The sequence below is a fragment of the Sorex fumeus genome, unplaced genomic scaffold (genome assembly GCF_029834395.1).
Source record: "Sorex fumeus unplaced genomic scaffold, SorFum_2.1 ptg000072l, whole genome shotgun sequence".
In the NCBI taxonomy this organism is placed as follows: domain Eukaryota; kingdom Metazoa; phylum Chordata; class Mammalia; order Eulipotyphla; family Soricidae; genus Sorex; species Sorex fumeus.
This window is the reverse complement of record NW_026606129.1, coordinates 55,270,918-55,290,378: the sequence shown is the minus strand read 5'-3', so window position 1 is coordinate 55,290,378 and position 19,461 is coordinate 55,270,918. Positions and strand designations below refer to the sequence as shown.

At 40.5% G+C, this 19,461-nt stretch overlaps 1 protein-coding gene across 2 annotated transcripts in view; it reads right to left on the bottom strand.

The window, feature by feature from the left end:
* CACNA2D3 (calcium voltage-gated channel auxiliary subunit alpha2delta 3) overlaps positions 1-19,461 on the bottom strand; it is a 1,033,411-nt gene that overhangs the window by 99,223 nt on the left and 914,727 nt on the right. For both annotated transcript variants that reach the window (XM_056129451.1, XM_056129450.1), the window contains 3 exons: positions 18,615-18,659; positions 9,588-9,650; positions 6,000-6,070 (listed from right to left, as the gene is read on the bottom strand). In XM_056129451.1, the coding sequence (XP_055985426.1) occupies positions 6,000-6,070; positions 9,588-9,650; positions 18,615-18,659 (179 nt within the window). The remainder of the gene's footprint in view (positions 1-5,999; positions 6,071-9,587; positions 9,651-18,614; positions 18,660-19,461) is intronic.

The window sequence follows — 19,461 nt, the reverse complement described above, 5'->3', positions numbered from 1 at the left end:
AAAAATATATTTAGTTTTGCACCTACTACAAGAGAAGATGAGAAGATGAGATGATTAAGAGAACATGGTCTGAAATCAGAATCTGAGAGATAAGCTTAAATTTTATCTCCCCTGCTCATTACTGTGGGTAAACTTGGACAAGTGACTAAAGTGCTTGCCTTTTCTCGTCTACTTTCTCCTTCTTAATGGAAATAATGATAGTTGTTACTTCATCGTTTTTTTATGGAGATTAATTAAGGTAACACACATATGCTGCTTGGAATAGTGCCTTGCCTGGAGTTACTATTCAATAAACGAGACACACTGCTATTGTGAGCATTGTAAGTGGGACGCCTCAAGCAGCCATTTTAGGATTTTAAGGGGTGGTCTATTGGAATCTCCATGTCTCTGCATTCCAGAATGTCTGGCCCTGAAACACACTTGTCCAAGCCAATCTGTCTTCTTGTTCCCTTCAACGCCACCTCTGACAAAGCATACTTCTGTGGAAATGGTCAGGTCAACAGGAAGCCAAGAAGCCATTACATTCATTATAAGAGTTGTTGAGTATTAGACATCAGTAGGGCAGTCGGCATTAAAGGAGTGCAGCCATCCAAACATAACAGACTTCTCCTTTAACACTCGCTAGACTCCAAGGCCAGGGCATTCACTGAAATGTAATGTGATTACCAAGCACAGGGAGAGTTCCCAGACACCAGACTCAAGCCAGTGCAGCTCCATCATCAAGAGTCAGGGATTCAAGTGGGCCAAATTTTGAAATCTACCTGATGTGCTACTCTTTCAGAAAGTTGATTTTATAAGCAGAAGAAGCTCACACAAGGGAATTCTTCAGGGGCCTACCATGTTGGTGAATGAATGTGAGACAAGATGAGAATAATTCACCAGGTCTGATAAGCAAAGATAAAAATGGGCTTACAGGAAGGAAAACTCAGCTGTGTTCAACTAAGCACATAAAACACTCAAAAAAGATAGAGCCAAGTGCAACAAGAGCCATTGGTAGCTTTCAGAGACAGACCTCCAGTTCTTAGCAAGCAATTCCTTTCTCAGTAAATCAAAGGCCGGTGTGTCTATGGGTTGCTCCTTCCTTAAACATAATTAGATGCACAAAGAACAGCAGAGGACCCCATGGGAGAAACCACAAGAATGTTTGATAAAAGCACGTATGACTTCACTTAACCCCCACTTGCAGGCACAGATTGTTCTTAGAATGGAATAGTACTAACTTGCCGTAGAGAAAAGCAGACATTTAGAGAGTTAAAATAGCCAAAGTTGTGGACATTTTAGCAACTGGTAGTCAAGTGCTTTGAACTTAGTACTTCTGTCCCTTGTTGCATATGAGAATCACATGGATGCTTTTAAAAAACACCAAGGATGTGGCTCAAATGGGCTTTGCATGTATGAGAATCTGGGCATGCTCCCCAGCCTCATGTGATCCTGAGCACTATTGAGGGTGGATTCCCAACACTAAAAGAGCAAAAGCAAAACATTGATCCTTGAACTCCATTCCAGGTTGAATAATCTGAATCTCGTGGGGATATAATTCAAACTCAAGTAGATTTTAAATCTGACCGGTGCTACTTGAGTCCAGGCCCATGGTTGTGCTATGGAACAAAAAAACACATAAAAGTACATTTTAAAAGTGATGCTAAAAATTAATTAAAAGGAGCAACACTAAAATTATTACAGATAATTTAACTTTTAATTCAAAACTTAGTCATAGCTCTTATGAGCAATAGCTTTGCAATTTGCAAAGCATTTTCACATAACTTATTTTTGCTGATTTTTTTTGGCAGAGTTGGGAACCCATTACTGTATCAACTGGTGGTGAGACTGAGAAGGGTGAAATTATTCTTCCTGGAGCTGACTCAGTAGGACCAAGTGGTGCTAGAACTCAAACCTGGAGCCTTAGCCTACATGTGGGCCCTTGGAGATATCCTCACACATATTTTAGTTGATTCTTACAAAATTCTCTGAATTCTTATATTGAAGACAAAGAAACTGAGGTGAAAGAGATGGGTAATCTGCCAAATTTCCCATTCTGGTGCTCACATGAAGTGTTTTTTCAATCAAGTCCTGTGGTTCAAAGAAGCCCTGTCATAAACATGGACCCGTCTTCTATGCCCAGCTATCTGTGCATGTAGTTGACTTCTTCCTTGATATTTGACATTGAATTTACAACACTGAGGGAAAGAAAGGGGTGAGGAAATACTAATAAAAGTAGTTTGAAACACATTTTCTCTTCATAGGGGAGAGAGAGGAAAAACAACACCACCAATGACAGCAAAGAGAATTTTAGTGTACCTTTTAAAAAGTATGAATGCAAGGTTCTTGCTAAACATGAACATGAGTGAAAAAGAAAAACAGCTAAAATGAGAAACCTAAGTCCCTTACTACTCAGGGAGTCCACCGGCTTTCAATGATAAGAATGAACAAGCATTTGAAGTTCTCTGTTTGAAACACAAAATGCTGAGCTGGCATATGGTAACTTATGAGACGGCACAGGAGGCCGCTTGGCTTAATGATTTATGATTTATCAGCTTCAGCTGAAAGAAATCTGGGTGTTCATATCACTCAGCTGACCTCACTTTCTTAAAGTTCTTCTCCCCATGCAAGACACTGTTGCCTATTTTCCCTCAGGTCTGCTTCACACCTCAACAGAAGGGAGACCTATATCCTACACAAAGCTATTTTATTCAGAATCTTGGGAAGACGTAAAACTAGAAAATCCTCTTTGTACTCTTGCTAAAGGATGTTTGGATTTAGCTCTGCTACACAGAGAAACAGACAAGGTCTTAGCCTTTCTAGGCCTCAATATTTCCATCTATAAAATTGGTGTATTTATGCTCAAACACAGATCCACATGCACACTGTCTGCACTGTATTACAAGAATCATGTACTTAGAAGAATACTGGGTTCTGGTGTTGCTGTCTTGAGATTCTTAATACTTTTGTAAACAGAAAATAGTTTCATTTAACTCTGGGTCCTACAATAATGCAGCTGTGCCTATTGATAGCCATCTCCCAGAGCTGGTGGAAAGGACAACATGAGATAAGATCTATCAGGTTGTTATGAGGGCCTGGTGCATGGCAGGTGCTGGAAAAAGGCAGACAGTGGATTATTATTTCCACACTACAGAAGCTATGTCTATGTCATCTGGTCATGGATACAATATTACATGCAACTTGGCTGGACAGAGTAAAGTCAAAGACTGAGAGACCAAAAATGATTATTTTGGCCCATGGATTGTATCGCTGCTATTGAATTTCTCAAAGCTCCCAGGTTGTTAGATACTTCCGATGATTCTGCTAAGTACAAGAACCACTGATTAGCAGGGAATTGGTCAGAACACATAGAAAAGAGTGGATTTTCATGAGCAAACACCATCTTATTAATAGAGTTGTGGGGTGGGAACACATATAAACACACAGGGGAGGTGGGAAAGAGGGAGAGAGAGACAGAAAGAGACAGACAGAGAGAGGTCAAGGAGAAATCAATAAAGGGAGCTCTGTCTTTCTGGAGAAGATGGTCTATAGAGTTCTTGTGTAGGAAAATTATTTGTCTAGGACTAGGGGTACAAGGAGATCAAATGAAGAGACAATGTCAGCTTCACGCTATCAAGATGCTGAGATGAGTGCTCAGTTCATCCTGAGCTTTGCCCCGGCTCAATCATGTCATCAAAGCAACCTGCCCCCAGGGATCCTATGATTCAGTTGAGGGTTAAGTTTCACATAATGCTGACTTCTGTCCCTTACCATCAGTTACATCTGGTTATCTCTTTTCAGTCTTCATGAGAAATTTCATTTTCTCAATGAAAGGATAGTGGTCAGCCTCCTGCTCTGAGTCAGCACAGCAGGCCAGAAAGGGCAAGCCTTCCCTGAAGTTGCACTTCACGGACCGCACAACTTCCACAACTAGAGGTCCCATCAACCAGGCATCATGGGGAGCCAGATGGAAGGGATGTGAGTCTTTGAGAAGAGTTACCAGATACCAAGCAGAAAACATAGCCAAGACTGAGAAAAGATGCTCAACAACAAAAATCCGAGCTGTAGCTAGCAATTATCAGGCCCTTAATATATGCCAGGCACTGTGTAAGAACTTTATGCTTGCAATTATCTCATTAACTATGACAGCACCCTGGGGAGTAATTATTATCATCTTCATTTTCCATGTAAGGAAATCAAAGCTTGCAGAAGTAAGTTGATTTATTCTAACTAATGCAGATAGTAAATGTGAGAGCCTTGGATTTGAACCCATTCCATCTGACTCCCATACTGACTCCAAACCTTCAGTAATCTCCTGGTCCCCATGAAGGGGCCCTTCAAGTGGGCTCTGAAATTTTGTTGACTAATTCTTGAACCACAGCAGCTGCTGTTTTGAGAAATAAATACCCCCAACTTTTCCCTTTTCTTAACATATTGCATCTACTATATATCATGAAAGTTCTACATTCATGCTTTACTCTCTCTCTCAACAACTTAAAGGTGACTAGAGATTTAAAATTCCGTAACCATTCTTTTTCTCCCACCAAACCATTTGAGGGAAATATCCAAGAGGGGAGAGAGGAAAAAATTGTTTTTCCTAAAGAAATTGAAAATTATGCTTTTAAATGAAAAACATGTGTGTCATTATTCTTCCTCTTTGGTCTCCTCCTCGCACCATGTTGAAAACAAGCTCACAGAATTCAAATGGACACATTTGCAGGAAGACAGGAGAAAACAGGGGTGTCTCTTTAGTAGACAATCCAGAGGCCATCCTGGGAAATTTTAAGAAATGATGTAAAATCCTATAACAAATTAAACCCAGGTCCCGTAACAATCAGAATTTTCAAGCATGTGTCCAGCTATTCCTGGGGAGTGAGAGCAGGGCAAAAAGAACTCTAGTTGAATTTTCAGCAGACAGGAAGTTCAGTAAGTTCCCTTAAGGCAGTAAGAGAGTTGAGGCAGGACACAGGCTGGAGTCTCGCTATTGTTTCTATCCTTTCCTTCTTCTCTTCTTCTGGCACAAAGCAGTGATGGAATCTCAAAAAAGGGGTCATCATTTTTTAATTCCCTGCTTTCAGCGCAGAGCTCAGTTGATCTTGTTGACTGGCTAAAAATCTGATTTCCTGAGCTAACACTTCCTGACCATTCAGCAGTGGGGGAATAATAAAGTGAGATTGGCCATTCCCACTGGCAGGCCACATGGGATGGTTCCCACAGGCAGGCTGAGGTATGCCCTGGGTTTCCTGCTTTTGAATAGTTCCCAGTTATCAAAGCAGGGCTTGGGAGCAACACTTCAAAGGCTGCCATTTCCCTGGGCTGGTCAAAGAAAGGCTGGCTCCTATAGGAACATCATTGGCAAACTGATCTCATGGGCTAATGGTTTTCTCTAGAGGCTGGATGTACACAGGAGCATGGCTGACACCCCAGGAAGGCAATGGAGAAGCTCCTCTTCAGGATTCCTTGAGGGATAAGGAGAGTTTTCAAGGGCCCACTGAAAGCTTTACCTGCCACTAGGGCTATTTCACTGCATCTGAGATTTCTTCTAGAAGCAGACTGAAAACTTTGCTATATCTGAGCACAGGTTTTGAGGTCTAAATTTCCAACAATGATATAAACATCCCTTGCCATCCCAGGGTCCCAGTTTTCCAGCAAGTTTCCCATCTTGTGGATGTGAGATAATTTCCATCCCTCATTTTTGACCAGGGAAAAGCGTTTCTCCGTCTCTGCAACCACTTCCTTGAGACTGGTATAATTGCACCCCAGTGCAGGCGCTGACTTCAATATTGGTTTCCAATAAACTCTATGCCAGGGAACAGGAAACTCATTGTGAGCGGCTGCATTTCTAAGACTCTTAACACTCAGGCAAGAGGCATCGAATTTCAGCAAGATCTTCTGGAGCATGAACACAAGTGAAAACCAGCCATGGGGTCAAGTCTGGGCTTGCTTTATTTGACCTTGGTTTGTTTTATTTTATTTAGGCAAACTTTTTCACGGGGCACAGGGGACCATAAAATCCTTACCTTTTAAAGGAGCCCATTGTTAACAATTTGTTCATCACAGCTCCCTCGACCTCACCAAAAAAGTCTCCAGTCTGCAGGGAAGAAACGAAGACCCATGAGGAAGTGTGTATAAATAATATGCCCAAACACCAGGGAAGAAATAAAAATGGACACAGTCTGTGTCCTGGGGCTCACAGGAGCAAAACCCAGATTCTTAGGACTAATGTTACATAAAATTGGAAAAGAACTTAAAAGTAGAGGTGAATGCTGCCATAATACATGGCTGGTGTGTGTGTGTGTGTGTGTGTGTCTGTGTGTGTGTGTCTGTGCGCGCGCGTGTATCACACTGAATCACATATGTTGATTGTTGGAATTCACACACCCATGTGCACACAGCACAACACCCTTCGGATGGAATGGATTATAATTTGCACACAATCCCTTGTGACTGAAATAGCACTCAGTATAGAAAAGAGGCGTGCTATATGAGTGAGGGTTTCCTAAGCAACAATAAAAGTAACTTTTTATAATTTCTGTGACCCCTATTAGTGCTTTTCATCTATCTTACATGTTTTCTTCAATTGAGAATCTATGCTTTCTCCAAATCACTGGAAGAACACTGTTCTGCTTTCTCGGGCAGTTAATATGTTGACAAAGAAAAAGCCCCTTGAGGAAATAACCTGGCTAATAAGATACCTAACAGGGACTTCCTATGTCTTGGGGCTGTCTTCAGGCCTTTGAAGCCATGAAGTCCTTCCCTGACACCAGGCGGAAGTATATGTAAACTGCAGGGCGGTAGGTTCAAGGAGTAACATACTCAGGCATCTCTGCCTGGCTTCTTGGGAGAGGGAACAGGCAGCCCCCTCTAGAACTCTAGGCAACAGTCTTCCTTTGCCTACATTTAGAAAGAGTAAGTGGATACCAGTAGGAAACCCCATTTTTACTCTGGGTACTCTGAGGATTTATAGCTTCTGTCCTGGTTTTTGGGAGTGTGGGGACAAATCAGAAGCCAAATTGCATAAATTCTATAGGCCTCGTCTTAGCTAAATCCCAGTGACCTCAGCCAAACTCTTAGGAGCTTTTAAGCACAAGAGTCTCATAGACTTTGCCAAAAAGTCAAAAAAGGAAGAAGGAAATGACCTAAGAGTGACAGAATATGGAGCACTACCTTTTCCAGTTCAGGGACCCTGGAACTTTTTGCAAACTCTATGGGTGTGTAAATGCAAATACACTAGTGTCCTATGGAACTAGTTGTTAAATGAAGAAGAATTTTCCTAATTGGGGTGCAGGAAATAAGACAACAACAAACAAGTCCAGGCAGAATTTTCTGGCAGAGTTCCTTAGGCAGAATTGCAGGATTGTTCCACAGAAAGAAAAGCAGGATACAGAGCTCACCTGGAGTTCCATGGCTTCTAGCAGGTTGTTTTAGAGGCTCATTTTATTGGCTGGTTTAAACTCACCCCTAGAAGATACCCATTATGCCCTTCCTATGCCTAGGAAGTTTTTGTTTTGTTTTGTTTTATCTCAGTGTCCATCATAATGGCAGGAATTTCCACTCCCCACCCCCACCAAGAGATTAACTTGAGTTACTACTCCATCAATTCTTGAGTTCCTTCCTTTCGTCCTCCAGATCAAGGGCAAATAACCATATGCCATGGGCATTCCTGCTCCCAAGAGTAAGGCCTTGTTTCATGGGCTCACTGATCTGCTGGATGTCCATCATCTATCCAAAACCCAGAAATGTCCAGCATGGGAGATGGCATATGAATCTCAGTAGAATAATTTTTAAATTTTCATAGGATAATTTTTCACTCATAAAAGGTGCATTTAAGATCCCTTAACATTTGCATGACAAAAAGGGGATGCTGAAATACTGTTTCAAATGTGATCTGGAATTGGTGTTTCCAAATTAACAAGCCATTAAGCTTTGGCCCTCAGGAGTCAAACTTATGGACAATTAGCTAATTTATTGGGCATGAATGGGCTGGTCACATTGTTGACTGCTGAAGCATTTTAAATAATTTAAATAGGACTTCATTATAAAACGTTAGAATCCTCTAACACTAGCATTACATTACTTATGTGGTAACCCCAACCTTTTATAGAACTCTCTAGGAGGTCCAGACAGATTAAATTTGTGCTTAAGGTCCTAAAATTAGTAAAGGCTGAGAGCTACACAGAAATTGCCTGTCTTGATCTCTCCTATGACAATCATTACATTACACTGTTAAAGGCCCTCCCGTTGATCATCGATTTGCTCGAGCGGGCCCAGTAACGTCTCCATTGGAGACTTTGTTGTTACTGTGTCTGGCATATCGAATACTCTCGGTAGCTTGCCGGGCTCTCACACTGTTAGGTGAGAATATAGTTGCTTCTTTTAATAGACGAATCTAATTTCTTTCATTTTGATACTGTTTTGGCTGCCACAGTGCGAACAGCCATACCCCAAAGTTCTGAGGATGTTGGGGGTTCTGGATAGAGACATTCCTATGATTCTCAGGGGTCTGGTGGGACAGGTGATGGAACTCAGGGCCTCACAAGATAAGTCATGAGTTCTGTCATTTGAGCCATATACTTAGGCCTAATTCAATATTTTCATTGCAGAAACTATTTTAACACCTAAAGTCTTAATGGAAAAACTTCTGTTTCTCTATGATAATGTGAACACTTTTATTTTTATTACTTTAATTTTTTTAATTTGGAGTGCGGAAATCCCCCAATATAGTGAGAATTTCTGAACGCAGTCTGTGACTTGGTTTCTGTCTATCTTCCTTCTTCACTGCACATCTCTCAGTTCTGATGAAGGATATTGCTTGTCTACCTCAGGGTCCTCATTCCTTTGTGTTAAGACCCCAAGTTAATCCTCAGCTAAATTATTTTTAATAAATCAAAACCAGGGGGGAAAAAGATAGTACACAAGTAGGGTGCCTGCTTTGCACAAGAACGACCAGGTGTACCTAGTACCCAATATGGTCCCCTAAGCCCTCCAGGAATGGCCCAAGTGAAGAACCTGGAGTAAGTGCTGAGCATGACTGGGTGTGGCCCCCAAACAAACAAACAACCCTCAAACCAGAAAGTCATAATGATAGGTAGGTGGGGAAAATATAGATGCTTTTATATAAATTACATGTGTATATATATATGATATACACATATACATGTATACCTTCCCCAGTAATTATGTTTTATAAATGCATAAACATTTAAGTATGCATGGACGTATATGTATAAAAAAAAGACTATTAACTTTTTTCATCCCCACCTCCCCTGAAGAGGAATATTAAAATGAGGAAACTTTAAAATTGCTCAAACTTTTTAAAGCACTTCCACCCTTGAGGCAAATAGTTCTAGAAATTGAACATTTTTATGAGTGCATGAGAAAGTAGATTCTGGACTCGCCCTTCCTCTCCCCGCACCCTCTCACCTCTACTGGGAGGTAAAAACTCTTTTGGGGCCTGCTGAGAAGTAGGCTGGACATTCTTGAAGGGATGGAAATAAGATTTTATAATCTCCTGCGATTACTCTTAAGTATGAATCATTTTCTCAAGGTTTTAATTTGTTCCCCCAGACCCTAGCTCATGCTGAGAGCCATCATGTAAGCATACTCACCTGTGTGTAGTCTTCAGACACCAGAATGAATCCATTATTGTCTATGAGATAACAGTTCACAGTCTGGAAAGAAAAGTGAAAATGTCACAGTTTGAACATGGGATCCCCAGACCGCTTTTATAGGAGCTGACGTGCTTCCAACTGAGAGAGAACCCTACTTTCGGTTCTTTGGGAAAATGAGAAATGCCTGCTGGCTCTAGGAGGCAAGGGCAAAGGAAAGCTAACCCCCCAGTTTATTCCACAAAACTAACACAATTAACACACCAAACAAGCCTTGAATATCCAGAGTAGGATAAGAAGACTATCTTTTTTTTTTAAAGTATTATTTACAGTTTGTTGTACTTTTTCCCCTTTCTATGACCTAAATACTATTTCCCAGCAACAGAATATTCAGAGGCACCCACGTCTATATACTCAGTAGTAGAAGCGCAGGCTGTTTGAAAGGCAAACACCAGCGCAATGCCATTACTCTAATGATGTATTAATGAAAACACCGTGTCAGCTCAGAAGACCATCGGGGGACCAGGTAATATTTTTTAATTTGTTCATAGACTTAGGCAGGGGGAAGGGGCAGCCTTCTGTTAAAGGGGCCCCTTAGGCCTCCTAAAGGTTTTCAAACTGTGTTTTTAATTGGGAGTTGGATTTGGGGGCAGGGCTGTTAGCTTTTGGTAGCTCAGACTTATAAATTGTTGAGAGCAAGGTAAACCCAAACCTCTGCTTCCCCCACACTACTTTAATCTCAAGTGAATGATTTGCTACAGGCTAAGTTTTAATTACAGTGCTGTGGAGTTTAAACTTAAGGTTTAATTCTGTCCTTGATGTAACTCAGTTTCTATTTATTGCAGCTTTACATACCAACGGTAACATTTAATTTGTAACATATCTTTACCCTGAGCTAAATTCCGCTCAGCTCCAGGCCCCCGCAGGGCTCCTGTTTTCTGAGAGATTTACCTGTCCATAGAGTTAGGTGTAGTCAGGCACCAAAGGACAGCAGTGTCTTGGTCAGAAATAACCATCCTTGTGTAAGAAAGCAAGAGAGAATTTGTTGAAGCTGTGAGGCCCTACCACATCTTTCATAAGAGAGATGTCTTGTTTGGAGAACAGCAGATCATCCTTGATAATTCAGATATAATAATAATGATCCCACTCCTCAGTGTGTATAAATCAAAAGTTGTAACTCTCCCTTCCTCCCTATGTCTAAAATTACTTTTATTCAAGCATGCCTAATCACTTAGTCTTCTCCCTATAACACTTATCTTGTTGGTTGATATTTCTTTGTCTAATGGAGTAAATATTAAAGAATTCAATAAATCAAATCATAAATAGATTATGAGTTCAACTAAAAAGCTTGAGAAAGTAAAAATTGGTGAATTCACTGAATGTGATATGGGAAGCTCCAATCCCACTAAGTCATACGTTTTTTTTTTAATCTGTCAGAGGTACTACATGAAGAAAGAAATCACCACAGAAAACATGAAAACATGAAAGGTATTTCCAAAGAAAATGATTTCAAAAGTGAAGGTCTAAGAGAAGCTTCTGGGAAAATTGGGTAGCTCTATTCTATTTGACCCTTCTTGTGATCATTCTGAAAAAGTCAAATGTGAAGTGAAGGATTCTATATTGTGCTCTTTCTAAGTTTATCAGAAACACACTCCCAACTTCCAGACTCCACAAAATTTTGTGTATGTGTGAGCATGTGTGTGTGTGTGTGTGTGTGTTGGTGTACATCAGCAGTTATAATCTAAATTTGCTTTTAAAAATGTATTTTCAAAATTCAAGTGTTTTATGAAAGTATTTCATTATCTACTGTAAGTTCTTGGTATTTGTCCTCTCTTACTTTATGTAAATAAGGGTCTCTGTTCTTCATGATCCCAGCAATGCAAATACGGTTAGATTGGCCAGTAGGAGACTCCCTTCTCCATAACCACCATTACTCATACTCTTGTCTGGGGTAGAGGGGATAGAAGCAAGAATTCTGGAGAAGGGGGAAGGCTTTTTCAATTCAGAATCTGGAAACAAGCTGTAAAACTAGGTAAAGGTAAAGGCCCTCCCGTTGATCGTCGATTTGCTCGAGTGGGCCCAGTAACGTCTCCATTGGAGACTTTGTTGTTACTGTGTCTGGCATATCGAATACTCTCGGTAGCTTGCCGGGCTCTCCGAGAGGGGCGGAGGAATCGAACTCGGGTCGGCCATGTTGGCCGCTTGTAAGGCGAACACCCTCTGTAAAACTAGAAGAATGGTAAACTTTGGAGATTACCAATTGAAAACTATCATGCAATGATAATTACAGAAAAATACTGTGATGCTCTTAAATAGGAGTGCAACAACGGGGGATCATAAGAAGAGAAGAATAAAGGAGCATGAGAAGGAAGAGAAGAAAAAGCAGAAAGATAATGATGAAAGGAGGTTAAAATGAAAAGAGAGAGAAGAGAAAAGTGAGGAAGAAAAGAAAACATGGTGAGGAAGAAAGAGTGTGCAAGGAAGAAAAAGGAGGAGGAAGAAGAGAGGAGTCAGGGGAGAAAGAGGAAAGAAAGAAAGAAAGAAAGAAAGGAAGGAAGGAAGGAAGGAAGGAAGGAAGGAAGGAAGGAAGAAAGAAAGAAAGAAAGAAAGAAAGAAAGAAAGAAAGAAAGAAGGGAGGAGAATAAAGAAGCAAAGGAGGAAGAGGAAGAAGACAGGATGAGAAAAAGAAGATAAAAGAGGAGACCACAGAGAAGGAACAAGGAGGAGGAGGAAGGGAAGAGGATAAGGCAATTGAGCAATAGGACATTATCACACATAATTCTCACTTATCATACTACCAGGTAGGGATTGTCTTTTTGGATAAAGGAGAAAACTAAAACGCAGAGACATTGTCTTCTCCAAGATAACAAAACTAAGTGGGACTCTGGAAGATTATCCATGTTCTCTAAATAGGCTTTTCACTTAATTTATTTATAATATACACAACTGTTACTGATTTTTGTTTTAAAAAAACTGAAAACAATCTTTAAAGAAACAAAATAATACTAACTCCTACAAATTTGCTCTACTACCATATACAGACAAGAAACAAAAGAAACCATGGTATATTTAGAAACATTCAACATCAGAAGCTTTAAAATCTGTCTGTAGTAACTCCTCAAATCCTGTAATGATGTGTATGCTGTATGTGCCTGGCTCAGGCCAATTTTTTCACAAAGGATGTGAATTCACGTGCTCTTCAACATTAATTTTAGTATTTGAAACTATCCAGAGTTTTGTATAGCTGATAAAATTACTTGTAGAGAAAATACTTTTTCAAGCAATGCCTCCCACTTTGATTCAGTAAGCAGGCATGCTCTCCTGGCCAAGTGTTGAAATTTCTTCTCTTTACTGAGTACTGGTGTTACTGATATTAATTTCTTGGACAGTGGTTCCATTTTTTTGTCTAGTTGTGTGTATATGTATGTATGTGTGTGTACATGTGTATGTGTGGTATGTGTGTGGGGGGAGTTCCCAGGTAGTGCTAAGGGGGGGTCCTCTCTAGCATTTCTTGACTGAATAGACTGTTCAGTGCTGAGGACCGAGGACTCAGTTCTGCTCTTGCTCAGTAGTGTGGGGAATTCCATTGTACTGATACCTGGTGTCTCCAAGTCTATACTTGATGGTATTTGGGAGACCATGTAATGCCAGGAGTCCAACTGTGGTCTGGTGGATGTGAGGCATGTACCCTCATTCCCGATCTGGTTCCCTGAAAGCTTCCATTGGCTACTTTTAAAATTCCCTTTTATCCTCTTAAATTGGGATTCCATAACAGAAACTAGGTGACAGAGGAGATACCCTACTATACTTGTTCTCAGTTAAGCTTGAAATTCAAAGTGATATAGATTATAAAAAAGACTTGGTCAGGGCTAAAGACATACTACTAGAGGTAAGGCACTTGTTTTGCATACATCTGAACAAAATTCAGATCCCTGGAATCATGTGTGGTCCTCTAAGCATCACTAGGGTTCACTCCTGAGCACAAAACTACAAATGGTTTCTGAGTACTGCTGGATGTGACCCCCCAAATTAAACCAATGAATAAATCCACTCATTAAATACTTGGTCATTGCAATAGAATGCAATCATTATTATAAAAAGATTTGGCCACCACTGCAATTTAAAAATCACTGAAAAGAATCATGGGTCAAAAGCAAAGATGCTGCATCACTGACCTTGGGCAGTGAATCTGGAGGGCACCATTTCTTCTCTTCTCCAATAAAAAAGGAAGAGAGATTTTCACAGCTTTTCCTTACCACTACTTCCACACCCCCAATTCATCTTAAGGTAAACATCTTGTAATGTCCTTTACTTAACCTCAAAGGAGAACAGATAAACTGAAAGATATGGAGAAATGAGAAGCTCCAACTTTTTTCAAGATACTGTGGCTTTACTTTACAGCCACCATTGACAAAAGATCTAGGGATATAGTTGTCTGAAAAATGTGAAGATGAATACAGCAGAAAAGAGGAAGAGAGCAACTGATTTTCTGAAACAGACAACTTTGTTCAACTCTTTGATGGCTCATTATTCCACAGAAAAATCAGATTCTGTATCACAAAGGCAGAGCAGGAAAACGAGATACCTGAGATCAAGTCTCAAACCAGGAGTGGAAATTAGGCAGTCCCAGATAAAGAGTCAGTGAAGGAGCAGTGACTGGAGTAGGAATACAATGCCCAGCTCATCTGGACTGGAAGATGGTATTATCCCTGAGGCTAGGATACAAGGGCTTTAGAATAAAGACTGACATTTGCTATCAGTGTATCCTTTTTAATACTCCGAGTCTCAGGTTCCTTATCTAGAAGATGGAGATAGCAACAGCTATTTCACAGGTTTGTGGAGAAACTTAAACAGGAGGGTGTATATGGGCTTGGAGCAATAGTACAGCAGGCAAGGCTGCCTTGGATGTGGGTGACCTGGGTTTGATCCCCAGAACCCCATATGGTCCCCCTAGCCCTGCTTCAAGTGATACCTGAGTGCAGAGCCAGGATTGAGTCCTGAGCATCACCAAGTGTGGCTCAAAAGCAAAAAACAAAGCATAAACAGGAGGAAGAGAGAAAGGGCTGAGCACATTATGAGATGCATGTTGTTCACAAAGTCCTCACAGCACAGGGACTTACATCCTCAGAGCAAGGAAGGGTTCAGGGGCACTTCCTATGAAGCTCTGTTACAAGAAACCTTAATCTAGTTAGTTACTCAGAGAGGGAAACTGAAGTCATCACATGGCTCCTACTAGGAAGTTGTTCAGGCTGTTTGTCTGAGCTCTGCTGCTTTTTGTTTTATCTTTTGTGTAAACTGAGTGGAGATTGGGAACATCTCACTTAGAAGTACAGTTTTGTGATGGCTGTTGCTTTTCACGCTTGATTGAAAAACAGAGGGGGTGGAAGACTGGAAGACGGGGCATGGGTGGGGGAGATAGTGAAGTGCAAGGCAGTTTCTACATCCCAGAACACTCTTTCCTAAACTCCAGCACTGTCCTCCCCAACCCCGCCTACCTCCCAACTTCGACACCACCACCAATCCCAATACCACTGCATCCAGTTCTTGCAGTCTGATCCCAAATATTTTATTTATGGATTGTGGACTATGCTGACCTTTTTCTCATATCACGTATAGCCTTCCCTACTAGGTTAGCTCCCTAGATAAAAGTACTGTTTTTGGAAAAAGAAAATATTGCAAAGGGTTTATTTGGGGATGAAGTGTCTGGCAGGAGTCACCTGTTTCCTTGCCTCAATAACTATTCCATTGACCCTCAAACTTCTCCTGGACCAGGCAGGTCTAGAAAGGAAGCACCTGGTTGCTAGAATTTAGCCATTTCCTTGGACCTGTCCTACTGCAGGAAGATCTTTCATGGTCAAAAGGAAATGTCTATAAGCCTTAAATGTCTGATCATAGTTATTAATCTCCATTCCTTAGGAACAACTGCAGTACTGTAGCACTGTCCTCCCATTGTTCATTGATTTGCTCGAGGGGGCGCCAGTAATATCTCACAACAAATTGTGAGAATTGTTACTGTTTTTGGCATATCAAATATGTCACGGGGAGCTTGCCAGGCTTTGCCATGCGGGCAAGATACTACAAGGCACTATCAGGGGCAATCTTGAATCTTATTGCTATAAGAGGAGAAGATGCCTGCCCATATAGACTCCACCCACCAGTACAGGGCATTCTAGTCAAGGCTCAGGAAGTCCACAGATGAGGAAGACAGTGGGGGTGGAGCAGATATAAGGCAAAGGATATCTGATAATTCTGAGGAATTGGGGCCGGTTCTTCAGTGCAGATTAGAAGTCAGAAATATGTGAATTTAATGAGTCCCACAGCTGTTTTTAATTTGACCTACCTGGTCACTTGAGGGCAGCTGGCAAAGAGGAGGGACTTGTCTCAGTAGCTTAATTAAAAATTATGAAAGGGAAATAACACATGAAAGAGTTTGCTGAAAGATGGAAAGGGATCTTGAGAGAAAGTCAGGGCTGGCTCAACTGAAGTCAAAACTTAGAGTCAAAATGGGAGATGGATAACAGTTTCAGAGTGCAGCACGAGAACTTTTGAATGCCAGATGAGGTGCATAAATCAGAGAAATTTTAATGCTTAATTTTCAAAGTATATGAGCCATTAAATAGCATTATTAAACCGTTCGGGAAGTTCTAAAGCACCTGCAAAAAGAAAGCACAGCTAAGCAAAGGGCATCCTGTCTTCTACTTACTGTATCTAAGAGGCATTGCCATTTGCTTAAAGGATTTATATCACTGCTGCCTGAGGTTCTGGACTCAGGTGAAACACTATGAGAAGAAAATATGAGGTCTCAGATATTGTTCATCCATACCTAACATTTATTGAGTGATTTGCAAAGACCTGTGCCATGCATTTTAAATATAGACTTCATTCATACCCATAATTAACCTGTGAGGTATTTCCTTCTCTACTGTATTGTTAAGAAAACTGAGGTACATCAGGTTTCCAAAACTTGCCCAAACCCACCCACAAGCATATTACTCTCGGAATCAGAAACTAGAACATATTGACATCTATACCTTTAAGAACTCTGCTGTATTAGCAGGGAAATCAGTCACTAGACAGCAAATATATTATAAGTCAGGATACATTTTTTCTTATTTTCCTGTATGATGATGTAGAGGCAGGGTGGTTTTATAGGAGGATTATGAGCTCTTGCTTATTAATTCATTGAATTGCTATCTATTAAAGCAATGGTTCAGTAACTAGTCAGTTAATCAATGCCTATCCAAGCCACTGTCTATTATATATCAGGTACTGATGATATTGAAGTCAACAAACTGGCTAATTTAGTTCTCTCACTGAAAACGGGAATTTATAATTGTTCCTTTACATAGGACTTCATGACGCTGGTTGATCAGTACTATCAGCAACACTGTTGGCTTGGGCTCAGCATTCGAATACATTTAAGTTTCAAAGACAGAGGAGGGGGTTGTGGCCATTGTTTCTTCCATGAATAGCATCCTCAAACTTATTGAAAGAATGTTAACTGTAAAATGTCCTGGTGTGTTCTTTCCTCAGGAAAAATTATATTGTATCATAGCATCATAAAAAATTTGCCTCTGCTGAAATGTATATTAGTTGGCTTTTATTTTTTTTAAACCAGTAGTCAGCCCTTTGGAGACTAATAATTTGTGTTTTAACTTTTTCCTGGATCCCCTTTTTATTTCTGTACTTAACGTTTCCTTTGCATATGTTTACTTTTGAAATGTTTTCCTAGTCTATGTTTTCTATTCGACACTGTTTATTTAAGATTTCTATATTCCCTGCAGTAATTAGAAAACTAGAAGGAATATAATAATATTGTGTATAAATTATAGCTTCTATATTGACTAATGTTCAGCTAAGGCAGAACAAGAAAGGTTACCTAGAGTAAAAAGACCGTTGCATACCTGCTTCCTTCAAAACATGGGACAAAGGGAGCACAGAAATGAATGTAGAAACACATGTCTGATGCAGACTTCAGGCAGTGGTGCTTTAATTTTCTATTGCTTATGTGTGCCATTCAAATTTCAGGGTGAGGGAGGTGGGGAGAGAGGAAGGGAGGGAGAGAGGAGAGAAATGTAAGGAAAGGGAGTTCTATGGGAATCCAATGACAGAATGGAAGAAATGCACCATGGGTAGAATTAAAAGTTTGCAATTCCTAGATTTTCAGTTTGTTTATTATATGAAAGTAAGCAGGACATTAAATTTTTCTGACCCTAAATTTTCTCATTTGAAGACTGAACAAAATTCTCTTCCCATTTCACTGGGTTGTTATAAGAATGGGAATAGATAATACATGGGAGCAAGCTTTGAGGCTTGTAATGTGACTTTCATATGACAATACCATATCTTATAACATGCCAATGTTCCAATCTTGCTGTTTCTGGGACATTTAAAGTTCATTTTTCCAGCTCTAAATTGGGGGGATTTTTTTTCAAAGAAAAGGAAGAACTAAGGCCAGGAGATAGCTCAACTTGTGTGTTTTGCAGGCAGGAGTCCAGGGTTCAATAACTTTCACTATAAGGTCTTTAAAGAACCACCAGGAGCAGCTCCTGAAGAATGAGCTGGGATTAGTCCCAGAGCACTCGCAAGTGTTGCCTCAAATACAAAGGAAAGAAGGAAGGAAAGAGGAAAGGAGACAGGAAAGTGGGGAGGGAAGGAGGAAGAAAGGGAGGGAGAGAGAGAGGGAAGGAGGGAGGGAGGAAGGCAGGAAGGAAGGAAGGAAGGAAGGAAGGAAGGAAGGAAGGAAGGAAGGAAGGAAGGAAGGAAGGAGATAGGGAGGGAGGGAGGGAGGGAGGGAGGGAGGGAGGGAGGGAGGAAGGAAGGAAGGAAGGAAGGAAGGAAGGAAGGAAGGAAGGAAGGAAGGAAGGAAGGAAGGAGAAGCAGTGCATATCTTTTGAGTTTGGGAGATTGGTGGAGAATCAGCTTTCAGAGTCGTTCTGTTTATGGTGGCAGCACTCCCTCGGTGAGAAGGTGTCCTCTCTCCCTTTCCCTTGGCCAGAGCAGACAGAAGACCAGGAGGCCTCTTACCTCATCATCACAGCTAATGGAGCATTTTCCATCCAGTGAGGCACACTGTGTTAAGGAGAGGCGGGAGGCAATGAGAAATGTGTTATCTGGAAAGCCCAATGTCCACAATGATTGCTCTCAACTCAACTACTTAGGACAAGCTGTCAACAATCAGCCATATCACAATGTAAACTTCATCCAAGAGAAAATTCCAAATTCATCCCAAGGAAGTGTTCTAAGATAAAACTTCCCCATCTAACTGGTAACCCCAATGACAATTTGGGGTGGCGGTGGATGGGAAGACCAGGCTCTGTTTTATTTTAAATTAAGATGCTTACTTTAATTTATAATGTTATTAATTGCTGATCTTCAATATTGGTATCATTTTAAGATCTGAAATCTTTGGATGATAGGAAATACAATTATATAACAATTTAATATTTTTAACACTTTAAGTTATCTGCCTCCCTCCCACAGTGACTTTTTAAGGCTCCTGTGTTCTTAGAATATAATTTCCCAAGTATTTTCATTTAAGAAACAATAGACCGACCATGCCAACATTTAGAATTGGACGAATGGAGAAAAATAAAGAGCAATTTCTGCTGAATTACTGAACAAACGAGAATTAGATTGTTTAGAAGACAGCTCTCACTAGGAAGGAATGCTCCCAGACTGTTCAAGGCAGAGAATCCCAGAAAAAGCCCTTGGGTCAGAGAAGGCATATTACTCAGATTTAGTGATGCAAAAACCTTTGAAAGTACAATAAAAAAGATTCACAAATAAATTGACAATCATCATAATATTGGGGAGGGGAAATCACTACAAAAGCCTCATAAACATCCCAATATTTAAATAAAAAAATCTCATT